This window comes from Rhinatrema bivittatum, chromosome 7, assembly GCF_901001135.1.
Source record: "Rhinatrema bivittatum chromosome 7, aRhiBiv1.1, whole genome shotgun sequence".
NCBI lineage: Eukaryota > Metazoa > Chordata > Amphibia > Gymnophiona > Rhinatrematidae > Rhinatrema > Rhinatrema bivittatum.
In genome coordinates this window covers 253,575,045-253,589,627 of record NC_042621.1, presented here as the reverse complement: position 1 = coordinate 253,589,627, position 14,583 = coordinate 253,575,045, and the positions used below count along the sequence as shown (strand labels likewise).

At 42.8% G+C, this 14,583-nt stretch overlaps 1 protein-coding gene across 1 annotated transcript in view; it reads right to left on the bottom strand.

Moving 5' to 3' along the window:
• ADAM12 (ADAM metallopeptidase domain 12) overlaps window positions 1-14,583 on the bottom strand; it is a 968,421-nt gene that overhangs the window by 89,118 nt on the left and 864,720 nt on the right. The window contains exons 17-18 of the mRNA XM_029610036.1: window positions 5,519-5,596; window positions 433-541 (exon numbers count right to left, since the gene is read on the bottom strand). Of these exons, the coding sequence (XP_029465896.1) occupies window positions 433-541; window positions 5,519-5,596 (187 nt within the window). The remainder of the gene's footprint in view (window positions 1-432; window positions 542-5,518; window positions 5,597-14,583) is intronic.

Sequence of the window (14,583 nt, the reverse complement as noted above, 5' to 3'; positions counted from 1 at the left end):
CTTAAAACTCTAACTAAAAATCCACAACTTGTTAACTCAAGTTCCAAGCTAAAAAACCCCCCACATGGATAGCAGGTGATTTGGGATGATAAACAGCTAGGACACACCATCTGCATGTTCCCAGATGGAGGAGCAAATCCCAAACCTCTCTCACGTATTTCCTCAGTGAACCTTCCCAGCTTAAGAGTACATTACTTTACTAAAGGGAAACTGAAGGTCCCTTACAATTATTTATGGATTTTTCTTCCAGAACTTGTCCAAACCCTTGTTAAACTCAGGTATGCTAGATATGATGCCCATACGCTCTGGTGGTAAATTCCACAGCTTTATTACGCATTGCATGACAAATGAATTTCTCCATTTTTTTTTTATGGCTAACTGCTAGTTTCATGGAGCGTCCCCTGATTTTACAATATTTACCCATTTACTAACCTGCCACTCTGACCGGTCCACTGTCAACACTTCCTCCAAACCCGGGTTTATCACAATACGGAGGAGCCCAGTCTGCCTCACAGTGGCAGTTCTTCTTATTATTGCACATCTTCAAAAGAGCATAAAGACATTGAACACAAACAGGTTCAGGGTCATGATCTGATTTAAAAGTCCTAAAACTCTACAGTTCTCATTCATTGTGTTTTGTGGTAAGTCAGTGCTGAGGTGTGCAGCAGAATTCACAGATGTCTAGGAATGCGCTAGGCACTGCAATGTCAACATGTCTGCTATGACCTCTGGAACTGGCCTGAGGCTGGGGCACATTCGAGTGACAAGGCAATACAACGCCCTGCCTTTCATTCATAATATTTGAAATTCACAGCTTAAAGGCACCTGCTAATCCTTCCCAATGACTTCATGCAAGTCTCAGCGTCTGTGGAACTGGAAAGGCTTAAAGGAGTATTGTTGGACCTGGATGCTGTAATATCAACTACAAGATAAGTGGCTGGATGCCAGCATTAACAGTGCTCAGGTACAGGATTTCAGGATGCATGGAGCAGGAAGCTAAACCATAAACAGTTTTTGTAATTAGCTACTTAGAATGACTGAGTTAAAACATTTCAGCACTGTTTAGAAGTCATATCGAAAGCAGCTTCTGTTTCTTCAATATGTACAATATGTGCACTGGAGCTTGCCGTTGGGCAGGGTGATGATGCAGGAGGCTATCATTTGCTTCGCAAACCAGGAGGTGGGGGTTTAACGTGAGGCTTTATAGACAGAGTGTTTCTGTAGGAGATCCTGAAGTGCACAGTCTTAGTTTATTATTCTAGTCATTGTCCTGCTTCTTGCCAACTGCGTTACACCAGAACTGTATCATTCTAATGTGACTGGTTTCAAGTGATATAAGTTTTTATAGTGGTAATGGCAGATGATTAGGGATTAGACTTCAGGTAAAAAGAAGGCAATATTTCTAATCCATTCTGGCCTGCCAGGAAAGTGGAAATGGGAGATGCGTGAGACTGAGCAGCAAAAGGTTTGCAGTCAATTTGATGAAATTGTGGGAGATTCCAGAAAGGCCAGATCTATTTTTGAAGGTGGGGGAGTTTCTGTGCACCAACTGGTCTTTTCATGGAAACCTAATGTGCACAGCACAGTCTGCATTAGCGTGGCTGAACTGTTTTGTAATGAGGCCTTGGTAAAGTTGTGGTGGTATTGCGAATTGTCACTTCTGCACACCACGTATCCAAGTTCAATCTGACTCCAGCATTAAAACCAGTAGGTAACTTACCTTGCCATTCCAATTTTAGGAGCCCTCCCCCTTCCCACTGTTTCTAGTCGGTTTGTCACAGCAATGGTCCTGAGGCCAGCAGGTATCATCTTTAACAATAACTCCCTCCACAACTCTCACCCCCACTTCAGGGGCTGTGAAAGCTGCCTCTGCAGTATCCCCAGTCCCAGACATCCCAGGATTCAGGTGGCCTGATGCAGAAATTGAATGGGGGACCCTTCAGATGACAGAGCACAGCACTGCCATTGAGCCATCAGGCTGGCCAACCTTGCCAAATTTAAATGCTGATTAGCATATAGGCCCCTGAAATAGACATAAGAATTTGAGGATGTAGAGCCAGGGATCCTAGATCAACTCAGAACACATACACCCTGTAATGTGGTGCTACAGTATATCTCTTATGTTTTATATTACTGTAGATGGTATAAACACAAAATGTTTCTTTTATTTTTTCTTCATTGAGGTAGTGGATTAACTATCAAATTAATCTACCAGCTGCTCTTGTACGCCTCCATATGAAAGATGTTATTATAGACTGATTTACTCAAGTGCTATAGATTGATTTTTAAACTCTTGCCCAACATAATATCATTATTTCTGATCACATGCTATCTTAATGTGATTTGCTTTGGCCTATTAAATGTTTCCAATAAGATTACATTTGTGAAGGCTACATGGTGCCATAAAATAATTTTGTTTCCTCAGCCCTTACTATATTATCTCAGGCATTCTTTTAAAAGGCATGGAGGAGCCACAATAAAACTTCAAAACAGCTTTGTTTTTCCGCAGCCAGGGGCAGTGCAAAGGATCATAATTTATTTTGCTCTAATTTTGAAAGGAAAAATCTTCAGGGATTGTTGTCATCCATATCCCTGTCATGAATGTAATTTGCCTCGAGCTGCCAATGAAAAGGCATTAGTTGAACACACAATCAAATAAACAATGTTTCATAGGTTCTACTACTTAGGAGGCTCCACATGCTTTTTTTTCTGATTCATCTATAAAAATATCAATCTGTATGCGAAGGGGTGGTTTCAAAGGCATTTTCCTGGTGTAAAATGGCTCGACTGATAACTGCCTGCCTCAAATGCAGCTAAAAGCACATGCACTTTTAGCCAAGGGAAGGAGAGGTGTTCTGCAGGTGTATTTAGGCCGGGGGGGGGGGGGGGGGGGAGGAAGACAGTGCACATACATTAGATTTTCCAATGTATATGTGCTATGCCCCCCACGAGCCGCCCATGCAAACAGCGGGTGCAAAGTATATGAACTCTGAGCAAAATAGACATGGGTAGTTTCTCTTTGAAAATTCAAATATGTGCCCTCATAGCACCTCATTGATTAAGAATGTTTCTCACAGACACAGAATGGGAGAAATGCTTTAGTCAATCAAGCCCCAAATTTGGATCTACACAGGTTATTTGAAAGTTGCCTCCATAATGTTCGATTTAGTAAATAGATGTAAACAGGGCCGGAGGAACCACTAGGCGAGCTAGGCCTGTGCCTAGGGTGCCGAGTGGTAGGAGGCGCCATGGTAGGTGGCAGAATTTTGAAAGGGCAAAAAAATGCCTTTTCAAAATTCTGCTGCCTACCGCGGCGCCCTGCCTCCCCCTCCCCCCCCGGTGGCACCCTCCCGACGCCTCCCTGGTGGTCCAGCAGAGGGCCCGGGAGTGATCTGCCGCTCCCGGGCCCTCGGCTGCCACTAACCAAAATGGCGGCGGTGCCCTTTAGCCCCTACCATGTGACTGGGGCCAACTAATGGCACCGGTAGCTCCTGTCACATTGTAGGGGCTGAAGGTCACTGCCGCCATTTTGGTTAGTGGCAGCTGAGGCCCCGGGAGCGGCAGATCACTCCCGGGCCCCTACTGGACCACCAGTTGAGTTTTCTTTTTTGGGGGGGGGGGGGGAGTCGGGGCTGCGACCAGAGCGGGGTGGGGGCGGCACAACAGGGGGGGAGCGGCACATGGCTGAAATTGCCTAGGGCACCCAATCCCCTTGCACCGGCTCTGGATGCAAATATATTACCAACGTAAGTTCCTGAATTATCAACAGTTTTCTCGGTTCCTTTAAATTGGGCTCAAAATATTTCAATCTACATTTTGGGAGAATAAGCTATTGTTTACCTATTCTTTGAAAGGGGAAATCTCTAGTTTCTACATGGGTATTTTTGATGTCTCAAAAAGTTCTCAAAGTAGATATTAGAATTTTACCTATGGAAAATAAATCTTGTTTTCAGTCAAATATTGTGACTTCAATTCTTTGAAATTGATTGACTTGCAAATAAAGGTCAACAATCAAACTGTAGGTGGTTTTAAAAAATTGGACTAACATAATACATTTGTGACAGTGCTAGGCTCTTGTCATTAGATCAGCACAGAAATTGTTACTGTATAATTATGATGTTGCCTGAATATGCAAGTGAATTAGAAGTAGCATTACAACGGTGGTATGGCGATATTCTACTACAAACTGTGGTTTACTTGGTATTTACATAACATGATCCATACCTCACTTTGCATTGATGTCATTTACAGCTTGTTTGTTGACCTGTATTTATAAGTATCCAAGTGGACTAAGTCGGCAGCCATATTGATTTATTTGGGGGTTTGAAACCTGGAGCTGGTATTTTGCAGCATGAGAGAAAATGCCATCGGCCAACTATTCAACTGCTTACATGGGTCAGAAATTTTACAGAACATAAGCAGTTCCCTAAGGAAAAGTTCAAAGCTCATAGATCAAAAAAGTTAAGTAGCCTGGGAGTTCCATATTCAAAAGCATTTAGCCGGCTAACTCAATATTTGGGCACTTATCTGACTAAATTCTAGTTGGCTATCTTATTAGCTGGCTTGAATTTAGCTGGATAAGTTAGCCAGCTAAGGGCCAGATTCATTAAGGTTTTTCCTCTCATTTTGTGTCTGTTGGAAAAACCCTTAGTGAATCAGGTTCGAAGTCTGGTCGGGCCACAGACCTGTCCTAAAATTAGCCAGCTATATTCAATAGTGCTAACTTTGCTATTTGGATTGTATCTGATTCAATGCAATAATGATATTGGCTGCCGGGATTGCAGAACTGCACGCTTATTTTCAAAGGAACCTCCTTGTAAAGTTTCCCTTTGAAAATGAAAGCCAGTGTGCACAAAATGAGTCCTGCGTACTTTGCATCTGCTTGCCTGCCTGGGAGCAGGTGGAACGTGTGTGCCATGAAACATGTGCGGAGATTTGAAAATGCAGTCTCTGAGTGTACGTCGACCTGTTTCTGCCTCTTTTTTTTATGTGCGCAAGAGTACAAACTCTGTGAACTGCTTGTGTAGTTTTACCTGCACTGGGGCAGTAGGGAAAGAGAGAGACGGGGTGTGCAATAATAAAAAAGCAATTTTATGTAGGTAAATATGTAAAATGCTTTGATTATTATATCTCGCTTTGACTTCTGTATTTCTTATCCTTTCGGATTTATTTCGGTGCACACTTGCTATTCCAGGATTTAGCAGGAAAGTTCTTTCTTTGAGGAGGGGAGGTTAAATTTAAAATTACGTTGATTAAAACAAAAACAATCAGCCTTATGTTAAGGATTACTAATTTTAAAAACTATATAAATTTCTTCTTGATTAGATTTGTCTTCTTAGAATAAGAAACATTTATCATTTCTTGCAAACACTATGTAAAAATGACAAGGAATTATTATCTTCAGTAGAAAATCGATTATGTACTACCCAGAATTATAGATCCAAAAAGAAATATACAAATAAAAGATTTATTGTTCAGCTAAGTATTGATTGGCTAAAATTGTTTTTGTAATGCTTACTCCACGTCCATGGCATTTTGTAGCACAGTCATGAACGCTGAATACACTGGTGTTTTGGCACTTGCGATTCAGGCAGATCTGCAAAAATATGAAAATGCACAACAGTTTTAATGCTGGTGTAAAAAATGCAGTTGACACACAGTTAATCTCAGACCGTGTTGTGCATTTAGTATAAACTAATTTAGTGACATTTGAAAAGTCCGCTGGAGATAAAAGTCATTTTGTCAGAATGAAACCCCAGCAATGCCTCTGTGAAGCAAGTTTCTAAGATTTACAGATCATATCTGCTCAGTACTCTACTGGTTATAATTAAATATCTCATTTGGACACACTCAGTTACTGTATAGCACAAATATATTAGCCTGTAGGAAGATATTTCCAGCAGATTTCTCTCTTATACAATGCCTTCCTGTTATATGATGATGTCAGCCCCGAAATGCATTTTTTGGCCTTTTTCATTCTATTGTATTTGCTTTTATTCACCAGAGGGCTTTTTAAAGCAACACAAAATCAGGAATGTCTCTGTCTGCTTGGTTACACTAGAGGACACTGATGTTCTAGTATTTGGAGCATCAGCTACTACTACTGAAACAAATAGTAATGTCTGTAGCCACATTCTTTTCAGTGGTGTTATCTAAAAGATATATTTTTATGATATGTTGCACCTGATAATTTATGGTAATGGTATCTGGAGTGTTATACTCCTGAAGCTAGTGATTACCAGAAGGAGTAAGATCCTTGGCTCCGTTTTCTGCCTTTCACCCCTCTTTGGGTCACCAACAGTGAAATGCCAGCTCTGTTGTATAATATTGTTTAAATCAGTGGTACTCAAACTGTAGCTAAGAAGCCACAGTACCCCCCCCCCCCCGGCCCTCGGTATGGTTCATTTATACAATGCAGGCTTTTAAAAGTAGCACTGAATATAACATAGCGGTCATACATACATTTAAAGTTAACAAGAAAATTATAGGAAAGTGACTCTGTAGATTGGCTTAGAATATGTGCAAAGTTCAGTTTTGAGGTCTGCTCAACAATCAGCATTTCTATTAAAGTTTCTGTCTAGCATGCCAATTACTGTCACTTTGTGTTAGTGATTTTAATGATGACCACCTGTCCACTGGAAATTGGACTGAGATCATCAGTTAATTTCACAAAAATCAGTATGGAGTCATGAGGTATTAACAACTTCATAGCCGTCAACCTAGTCTGTATGTCAACTGGTGAATTAGATATAGAAGGTTCTATGGTCTTCAAGCTGTCCTGAATTCAAATCAAAGCCGAGGAGGGTGTGCCAAAGGGGCTGGTGAGATTCACAGGCTCTGCCAACTGACGTCAAAGGAGTCAGATCTGAGGGGCTGTCAAGGGTTCCCATGCCAGCCAAAGAATTCATGGAGAAGCTGGTGACTGCAGACACAGGGCTGGCGGGTTTCCCCAGGCCCCACTAGATGAAGAAATGAGGGAGAAACTGGTACAGCAGTCTTGATGCTGGTGGGACACTCCAGGCCCTGCCAGCCAAAGAAAAGGAAGAGTCAAGAGAATTTAAAAGACAATGAAATACCCATTTATTTAGGCAAGTGCTTTTATAGTTAGTGTTGCCTTTTTTTTCTAGCAGGCAAGTAAATCCTATCAGTAGTTTGTCTTGGCTCTCAGGTAACTTGTGTTTTTTTTTTGTAATGATTTTGTATGTTATGTTATATGCCGCTTAGAACCCTGGCATGGGTAAGTTATAAATTCTTATACATAAATAAAAGGAGGAATTGATGACTGGAGGCAGAAGGATAAGATAAGAGGGAGACAGAGGTGAATATCAGAATGATCAGGCAGAGGGTTAGACTTGGAGGGGATGTGAGAGGGTGGAATTAAAAGGCCTGTTGGGGGCCTGGAGGGGGCAGTGGCAGATCAGGGCCTTTATGAAAAAGGATCGGGGCACTGCAGATCTAGGATTTTAGGTAAAGAAATAGGGGAAGAGGTGAATCAGAGCATTTGGGGAATGAGGGGACAAGGAGGTGGCAGACTGATCAGGTCCTCCTGGTGAGAGGAAGGGAAGGAAGAGAAAGGGTAGTGACTCAATCAGGCCTGAGACAGAAACAGCCATGGCCCGTGCAGGGCCAGGAAAGAAAGCAGAAGTGACCCATAAGCAAGAGGACAAAAAAAGTGCAGGATAGATTGAAGGGGGACAAATGTAAGAAAATGACAGAAAATGTGGTGAGAGGGAAAAAGAAAATAAAAGACGAGGGGGCAAGGTGATGGGAGAGGGGGACAAAGAGACTATGTCTGGAAGAGGAGAAAGAAGTATTCATTATTTTTATAAAAATGTTCTCACTGAGAGGTAGAGTTTAAAAGGGTTGCTCGTGCAAAACCAGTCACATATGCAGGTATGCAGACCGTGCACAAAGTATGCATGTGCATGTCTGTGCCCGTGCTAAGAATAAGGGGGCGGAAAAGGGGCTTTCAGCAGAGTGTGAGGGTTCAAGGTCAGGTAAGGGGCTTACAGGATGAAGAAGGAGATGGGTCTTGAAGACCTCAATATCAGTTGGACAGACTAGTGGTCTAATTGGAGAAACTGTTTTTTCTCTCGGGCAGGCATGTTTTATACTCCACTGCATATGCACATAAAAGCCGCTAAAGCCCTAGCGGAAATATGTGTGGGCCATTTACTCAAGCTGCCTCTTAAGATTACGCGCACACATACACATGGCAGAGGTATTTGAATGATCCACATGTGCTTGCGCGCACATTTTAAAATTGTGGCAGTATCTCCTCTCACTCGCCAATATGCGCGTTTATGGGACCATATGCATTATTTTTAAAATAAGCCAGGGAGGCAGGGGCCTAAAAACTATTTCTCACAAGGGAATAACTGACTCTCAGACTCTTCCCCTAGTAGACTACCATCAACTCTCTACTTCTTATAGGCCATCCTTTTCTTTCCCTCCGCTCTTTCCTTCCTTCCCCCTCCCTGCCTGAAAATAGTGGTGGCAGTCACTGAGTATGGTCCTGTGAGCCAGGGGAGACAATGTGCGTTCAGAGGTCCTTCAGAGGCTCTGCCCCTTCCACAAGCACAGGGCTCTTGTCCAGCAGGAAGATCATGTGAGAGGAAGTATCACTGTGGGGAGAAGAGGGTCTGTAAATATGCACTGGCTTATGCTTCAGGGGGTGGCGCAATAGTTATATATATTTTTTATTTATATTCCATCTTTTAAAGTGGATTACTGTTATGGGACCGCGGGTAGCAGACCCATCTCTGGTGGAACGTGTGCCCTTGGGTGACGACGCAACTGTAGAGGAGCTCCAGCAAGCACCGCAGCAGGTGAGAAGCGTCCAAGTGTAGGCTGAAGAAATGGACCTTGACCACCGCCGCACCTGTACGCAGCAGAAGAGAGCCAAACAACACAATGTTGGTCTCATGAGTGGCCCTCCAATTACTCCTAGCCCTTTCGGACCTGCCACATGGAGCAGCAACTGCTACAGGGTGGACAGTGGTCAGAGGATGAAGACATCTGATGAATATGAAGACTTGAAGACTGAAGACGTGAGGGCTTCATGAAGAGACGAAGACTCAGGATACATGAGGGTTTCTCGAAGACTTGAAGGAGAGAAGAACTTAGATGGAGTCTCAAGGTTTTAAAGTTCTGAGGTTGTACTGCGACAAGACGTGCCCTACACTACCCAGCAAGGCAAGTCACGGACCACGCATGCACGCACCCTACTCAACCAGGCAAGGCAGGTTGTGGACCATGTTTGAGGTTCCCAAGACAGGTTGCTTGATGAGTTGAAAAGTCAGAGAAGGTTGATAGACGAGGACGTGAGAAGGGACTCATGGTTGGTTGAAGAAGAGGTGAGACGGAACTCATGGTTGGTTGAAGAAGAGGTGAGACGGTACTCATGGTTGGTTGAAGAAGGGCTCCGAAAGAGTCACAAGTTGCTTGAAGAAATACTGAGTAGGTACTGCCACATCATGTGCCCTATACTGCCAGGCCTAGCAGGTCACGGACCACGCTTGAGGTTCCCCAGTCAGGCAGATTATAGATCCAGGGTAGGTATGACAAGACTCAGTGGGACCAGAACCGAGACGCGCCCACCCGGCCGGTCAAGGCAAGGCAGACCATGTCATATGGAGCAGGAGATTATTAGAGTTCATTATCAAGGTGAGACAGTCGCTGGGGATTCTGGAGATCCTAGCAGTAAAATAGGACCTTAGGGAAGAACCTAGGGGCCGCACCACAGGAACCAAGGACTCGGGGCCCAGGACTCAGCGCAGGAGCATAAGTAGGATGCAGAGTATGGCACTGGAGCTTGGAGATAAAAGCAGGATCCAACCAGTGGAGGCGCTGTTGAGGGAAAGGAATTAATTAAGTTGACTTAGATAATAACCACCACTATTATTAGCAATGGCCATTTACCATGTAGTCAACATTGTTTAGTGCACAGTAAATGGCCTAATGCGGGGCTAACATGAGAAATTTCAAATATTTTGCGTTATTCTGCCCCCAGCATCATGCATATTGAAATGATTTGATTAGCGTGTGAATGCATGCCAATCATGTCATTATTACCCTAAACCATGCAAATCAATTAATGTGATTTGCAACACAAATTGCAAACTGCGTTTTTTGATTTGAAGTTATTTATACAACTCAAGAGTTATTTTCCTCTGTGGGTTTTAAGGTAGACCAGGCCTCTAGCCTGGTCCTGCACACACAACAAGGGAGAAAACAGGGTCACTCCATTACACAGGGGTTTTAGAGGCTGTTCCTAAATTTAATTTTAAGTAAACTTCATAGAAGTTATTTAGCTTATTTTTAAAAAATGAATTTTGTTTTATTTTCATATATTATTTATTTTGTGATGTCATTTTACTTTGTTTTATTTTATTCTTAGACTGAATATATTTTATAAATGTTTTTCTATTTTAACTTTGTATAATTTTGTTAATATTATGATTGTGTACGTTTCCTATGTTCACCACTCAGGCCTCTTTTGTGTTGAGTGATTCATAAATCTCATAAATGTAAATGCACCCCAAGGTGAATTAATCAGATACACCAATTAAAGTGCAACTGCACCTGTAAGGCCTAAAATAATCTCCAGGCAGATACAATTATACACCAATAATTAGATCTTTATCATTGGGCAATCTTGATCCAATGACAAAGGAGTGTACTCTTGGAACTGTACCATTGCCATTGTCTAGATCTTTAAGGTAGTTATTATCATTTTAGCAGAAAAATGAACACTAGTTCTTGGATAAAAATCCCCTTTCAGCAGCTTCTTTTATTACTTTCTTCATTGTACTGTGAAGAAATAAAAGTTAAGCACAGAAAACACAGCAGAAACAACTGAACAGGTTGGATTCATTTTTTAAATATTAAATATTATAAAACCAAAAAATTAACTAGTTATTCACCCAACAATAATACTGACTGTGTAATAATTATCAGGCACTAATAAGTGAGAGATTACAATGCAATGTAACCCGACCAGTCAATAGAATTCCTCATAACTCGGAGCAAGTTTTTCAGAATTCCAGTCCAATTCCAAGGAGACTCCAATAATCGGTCCCTTCACCAGAACATGACATTGCACATGTAAGGAAGCAAACACAAGCGATAATCATTTTATGGACCTAAGTCCAACTAGTGAGACTGGCTTCATTTCAGAAACTCCATCAAGTCCCTCCACTGCACATAGTCCTCATGGTCTTATTTAAAACAAGAACAAGTAAAACATTTCTTCAAACCAAGTTGTACAACTGTACAACAGTTGTTATTGCTGTTTTGTTCTGCAGCAATGCTTCTGACGTGGGTGATTAGGATCTGGCTTCTCCATGACTGACCCATTTCCCAGCCTTCTGATGACTATGGCATATCTTTCATTGCCTTATAGAGATATAGAACACTCATTGCATCCATATCTGTCTCCTCATGTGCCAAGACTCCTTGATCTCACCAATCACTTGTTGGAATAATGGTGCTCCCCTCGTCAGGTGAGCCACTTTTGGATTGTTCACATTTTCCACAAACCTCTGGTGAATCCATTGATCTTGATTTCTCTTGACCATTTTCATGACTAACTTGGGGACATAGGGATATTTATAGTCCTGTGGTCACTCAGGAGTGGCCACGGGTTGGGATTCAGCTGGGATTACAAAAAGAAGGCCCAGCTCTGGCTGGTTCCACACAAACACTTTATTTACAAGCAAAAACAGAAGTACAGCATAAAGGCCACTTGCCTCAGCAGTCCCTTGTGTTAACAAACAATCAAATATATGTAATTCTGGCATAGGCTGGCTTCCTGCCTTTGCCCTAGGGCTTCTTCCACTGTTCTGGGTCCTGCTTTCTTATGCTAGGCTGCAAGGATCCTCCCTAGGCTCAGAATCCCTTGCTGGCTTGGGTATCATGGAGGACCAAGCCAGATAGCTGTGGCCGGTTCTTTAAGGTATTCTGAGGGAATTTCTTATATACTCCCTCACATACCCTCCCCCTTAGCTCAGACTTATTAGGCTGAGTGCCTGCTTGTACTAAGGACATTTCTTTAGACAGGAAATCTGCAATTGTGTTTTCTCTTCCTGCACTATGTCAGATTTTATAGTTGAAGGGTTGCAGGGCCAGAACCACCTCATCACCCTCACATTGAATTCCTTGTTTCTATTTATCCAAATGAGCAGTTGATTCTTCATCACGAGCATGAACTATTGTCCTAGCATTTAGTATCAAAAGACCTCTAAGACCCACTTGACTGCCAAGGCCTCCTTCTCAATTGTTGATTAATGCTTTCCCCTTAGCATTAGCTTCCAGCTGATGTATTCCACAGTGTTCTTGGCCATCCTTCTCTTGAACTAAGACAGCTCCCTGACCTATCTCTGAGGCATTGGTTTGCATTATGAAGAGTTCAGTAAAGTCCAGACTTATTAGGACCAGTTTGGAGCATAACACCTCTATCAGAGCCCAGAAGGCCTTCTGCACTTTGGCTGACCATTGGACCTTCACTGGGGCTTTCTTTAACAAGAACCTTGTGAGAAGTTCCTCTTTCTCTGAGTAATTGGGTATAAACCTCCCCATAAGGCCTAGTAAAGTTTTCACTTTTGCTTTTGTTTGTGGGACTGGCACCCAGTTAATCACCTCAATCTTCCTGGTCTTCGGGTGGACTTTCCCCTACTCAAGGGTATACTCCAAATATTGAACTTCTTGTCCTACCAGCAATCACTTTTTAGGATTGGCCATCAGTCCTGCTTTTCTCAGACTTATTAGGATGGCCTACAGTTGGCTTAGATGTGTCCACCAATCCGGGCTGTAAACCACTATGTTATCCAAGTAGGCAGTTGTATAACCTTGATGCAGGTGCAGCAGGTAGTCAAACAGCACAGAAACATTGTGGGGGTGTCATGGAGTTCAAAAGGGAGGATGATGAATTGGAAGAGTCCGCCTGGTATAGAGAACACAGTCTTCTTCTTCTCTGCTGGCGTGAAAGATACCTACCAATACACTTTTGTAAAGTACAGAGTAAAAATGAACTGGGCTGATGCCAGACATTCAATCAGCTTATCCACATGAGGGATTTGGTATATGTCGAGTTTCGATACCTTGTTTACCTTTTTAAACTTAATGCAAAGCCTGATACTTCCATCTGACTTTGGCACTAGCATAATGGGTGAAAACCAGGCTCTGTTAGATTCTTCTATAACTCTGAGCCAGAACATCTCCTTTACTTCAGTCTCAATGACGTGGTGCCTGGCCTTGGGAATCTGATAGGGCCTTTGCCACACGACAACTCCAGGAGGCATAATGATGTCATCCTGCACAAGGTGGGTTCAACCCAGTAGATTCTAGAAGATCTCCTTGTTTGTCTCTATTAGCTGGTTTAAATCGGCTGTCTCAGTGGTGGAGAGTTGATCTCCAAAAGGAATCTGATTTTGGTCCACCTCAGGTCCGACCTCTGGACCAAACTCTTCCTCTTGCACCACTCTGCACATTGATGCCTCCCCTTTCTTCAGGAGATTTACATGGTAGAACTGAGTTTTCTTCCTTTTATCCAGCTGGGCTATTTTATAATCCACAGGCCCAGTTTTCTCTAAAACTTCATAAGGGCCTTGCCAGCAGGTTAACAATTCACTTTCCAAAGATGGGAGAAGGACAAGGACTTGGACCCCTGGTTGGATTCTCTTTGAACCGTGGGGTGATTATATGCTGAGGCTTGGGTTGTCAGCCTTTTCTAGGCACAGGCAGGCAGCCTCCTCAGCTTTCTTCTGTTGGTCTTGCACCCGGATAATGTAGTCGACTAGGTTCTGTCCTGCATTCAACTCTTCTTCTCAAGTTTCATGAGCTATGTCCAAGATTCCCCTAGTCTCATCATATACAGTAATTCAAAAGATGAAAACCCCATTGAGTTCTGGGGTACTTTTCAGACTTCAAACAGCACATAGGGTGGCAATGAGTCCCAGTTCTTGCCATCTTCCACCATACATTTTCTCAACATTTGAGCATCTTATTAAAGCACTTAACAAGGCCATCTGACTGCAGATGATATACCTAGGTACGCAGAGTTTTTACCTTGAGTAAGGCACAGAGCTATTTCATTACTTTGGAAACAAATGGGGTTCCTTGATCAGTTAAGATTTCCTTGGGCAACCCAAGTTGGGAAAAACCTCCATTAAGATGGATGCTACTTTCTGGGTCTTTATGTTCTTTAAAGGTACTGTTTCCAAATATCTGGAGGCTTAGTCAAGAATAACTAAGATGTACTTATTTCCTTGGGCAGATCTCTCTAAAGGTCCTGCTAGGTCCATACCATCCTTTCAAATGAGGTCTCTATAATTGGCATTGGTATAAGTGCAACTTGTTGCGTCGAGGTGGACCCTTGGGTCGAGGTGGGATTGACACAACCTGCATGTGGGGACCTACGGGTCCCCACCGTCGGTAGGTGGATTGGGCTGAATATAGAGGCCGCTGGAGCTTCACCTATATTAGCCCTCGTTCCCCACGGGTTGAGCCTTTGGGAGCTGGGGCCGGCGGGACTTAGGTGGGCCTCGAGGTTGGTTCATGAAGTAAGGTGATTCAGCCCAAAGA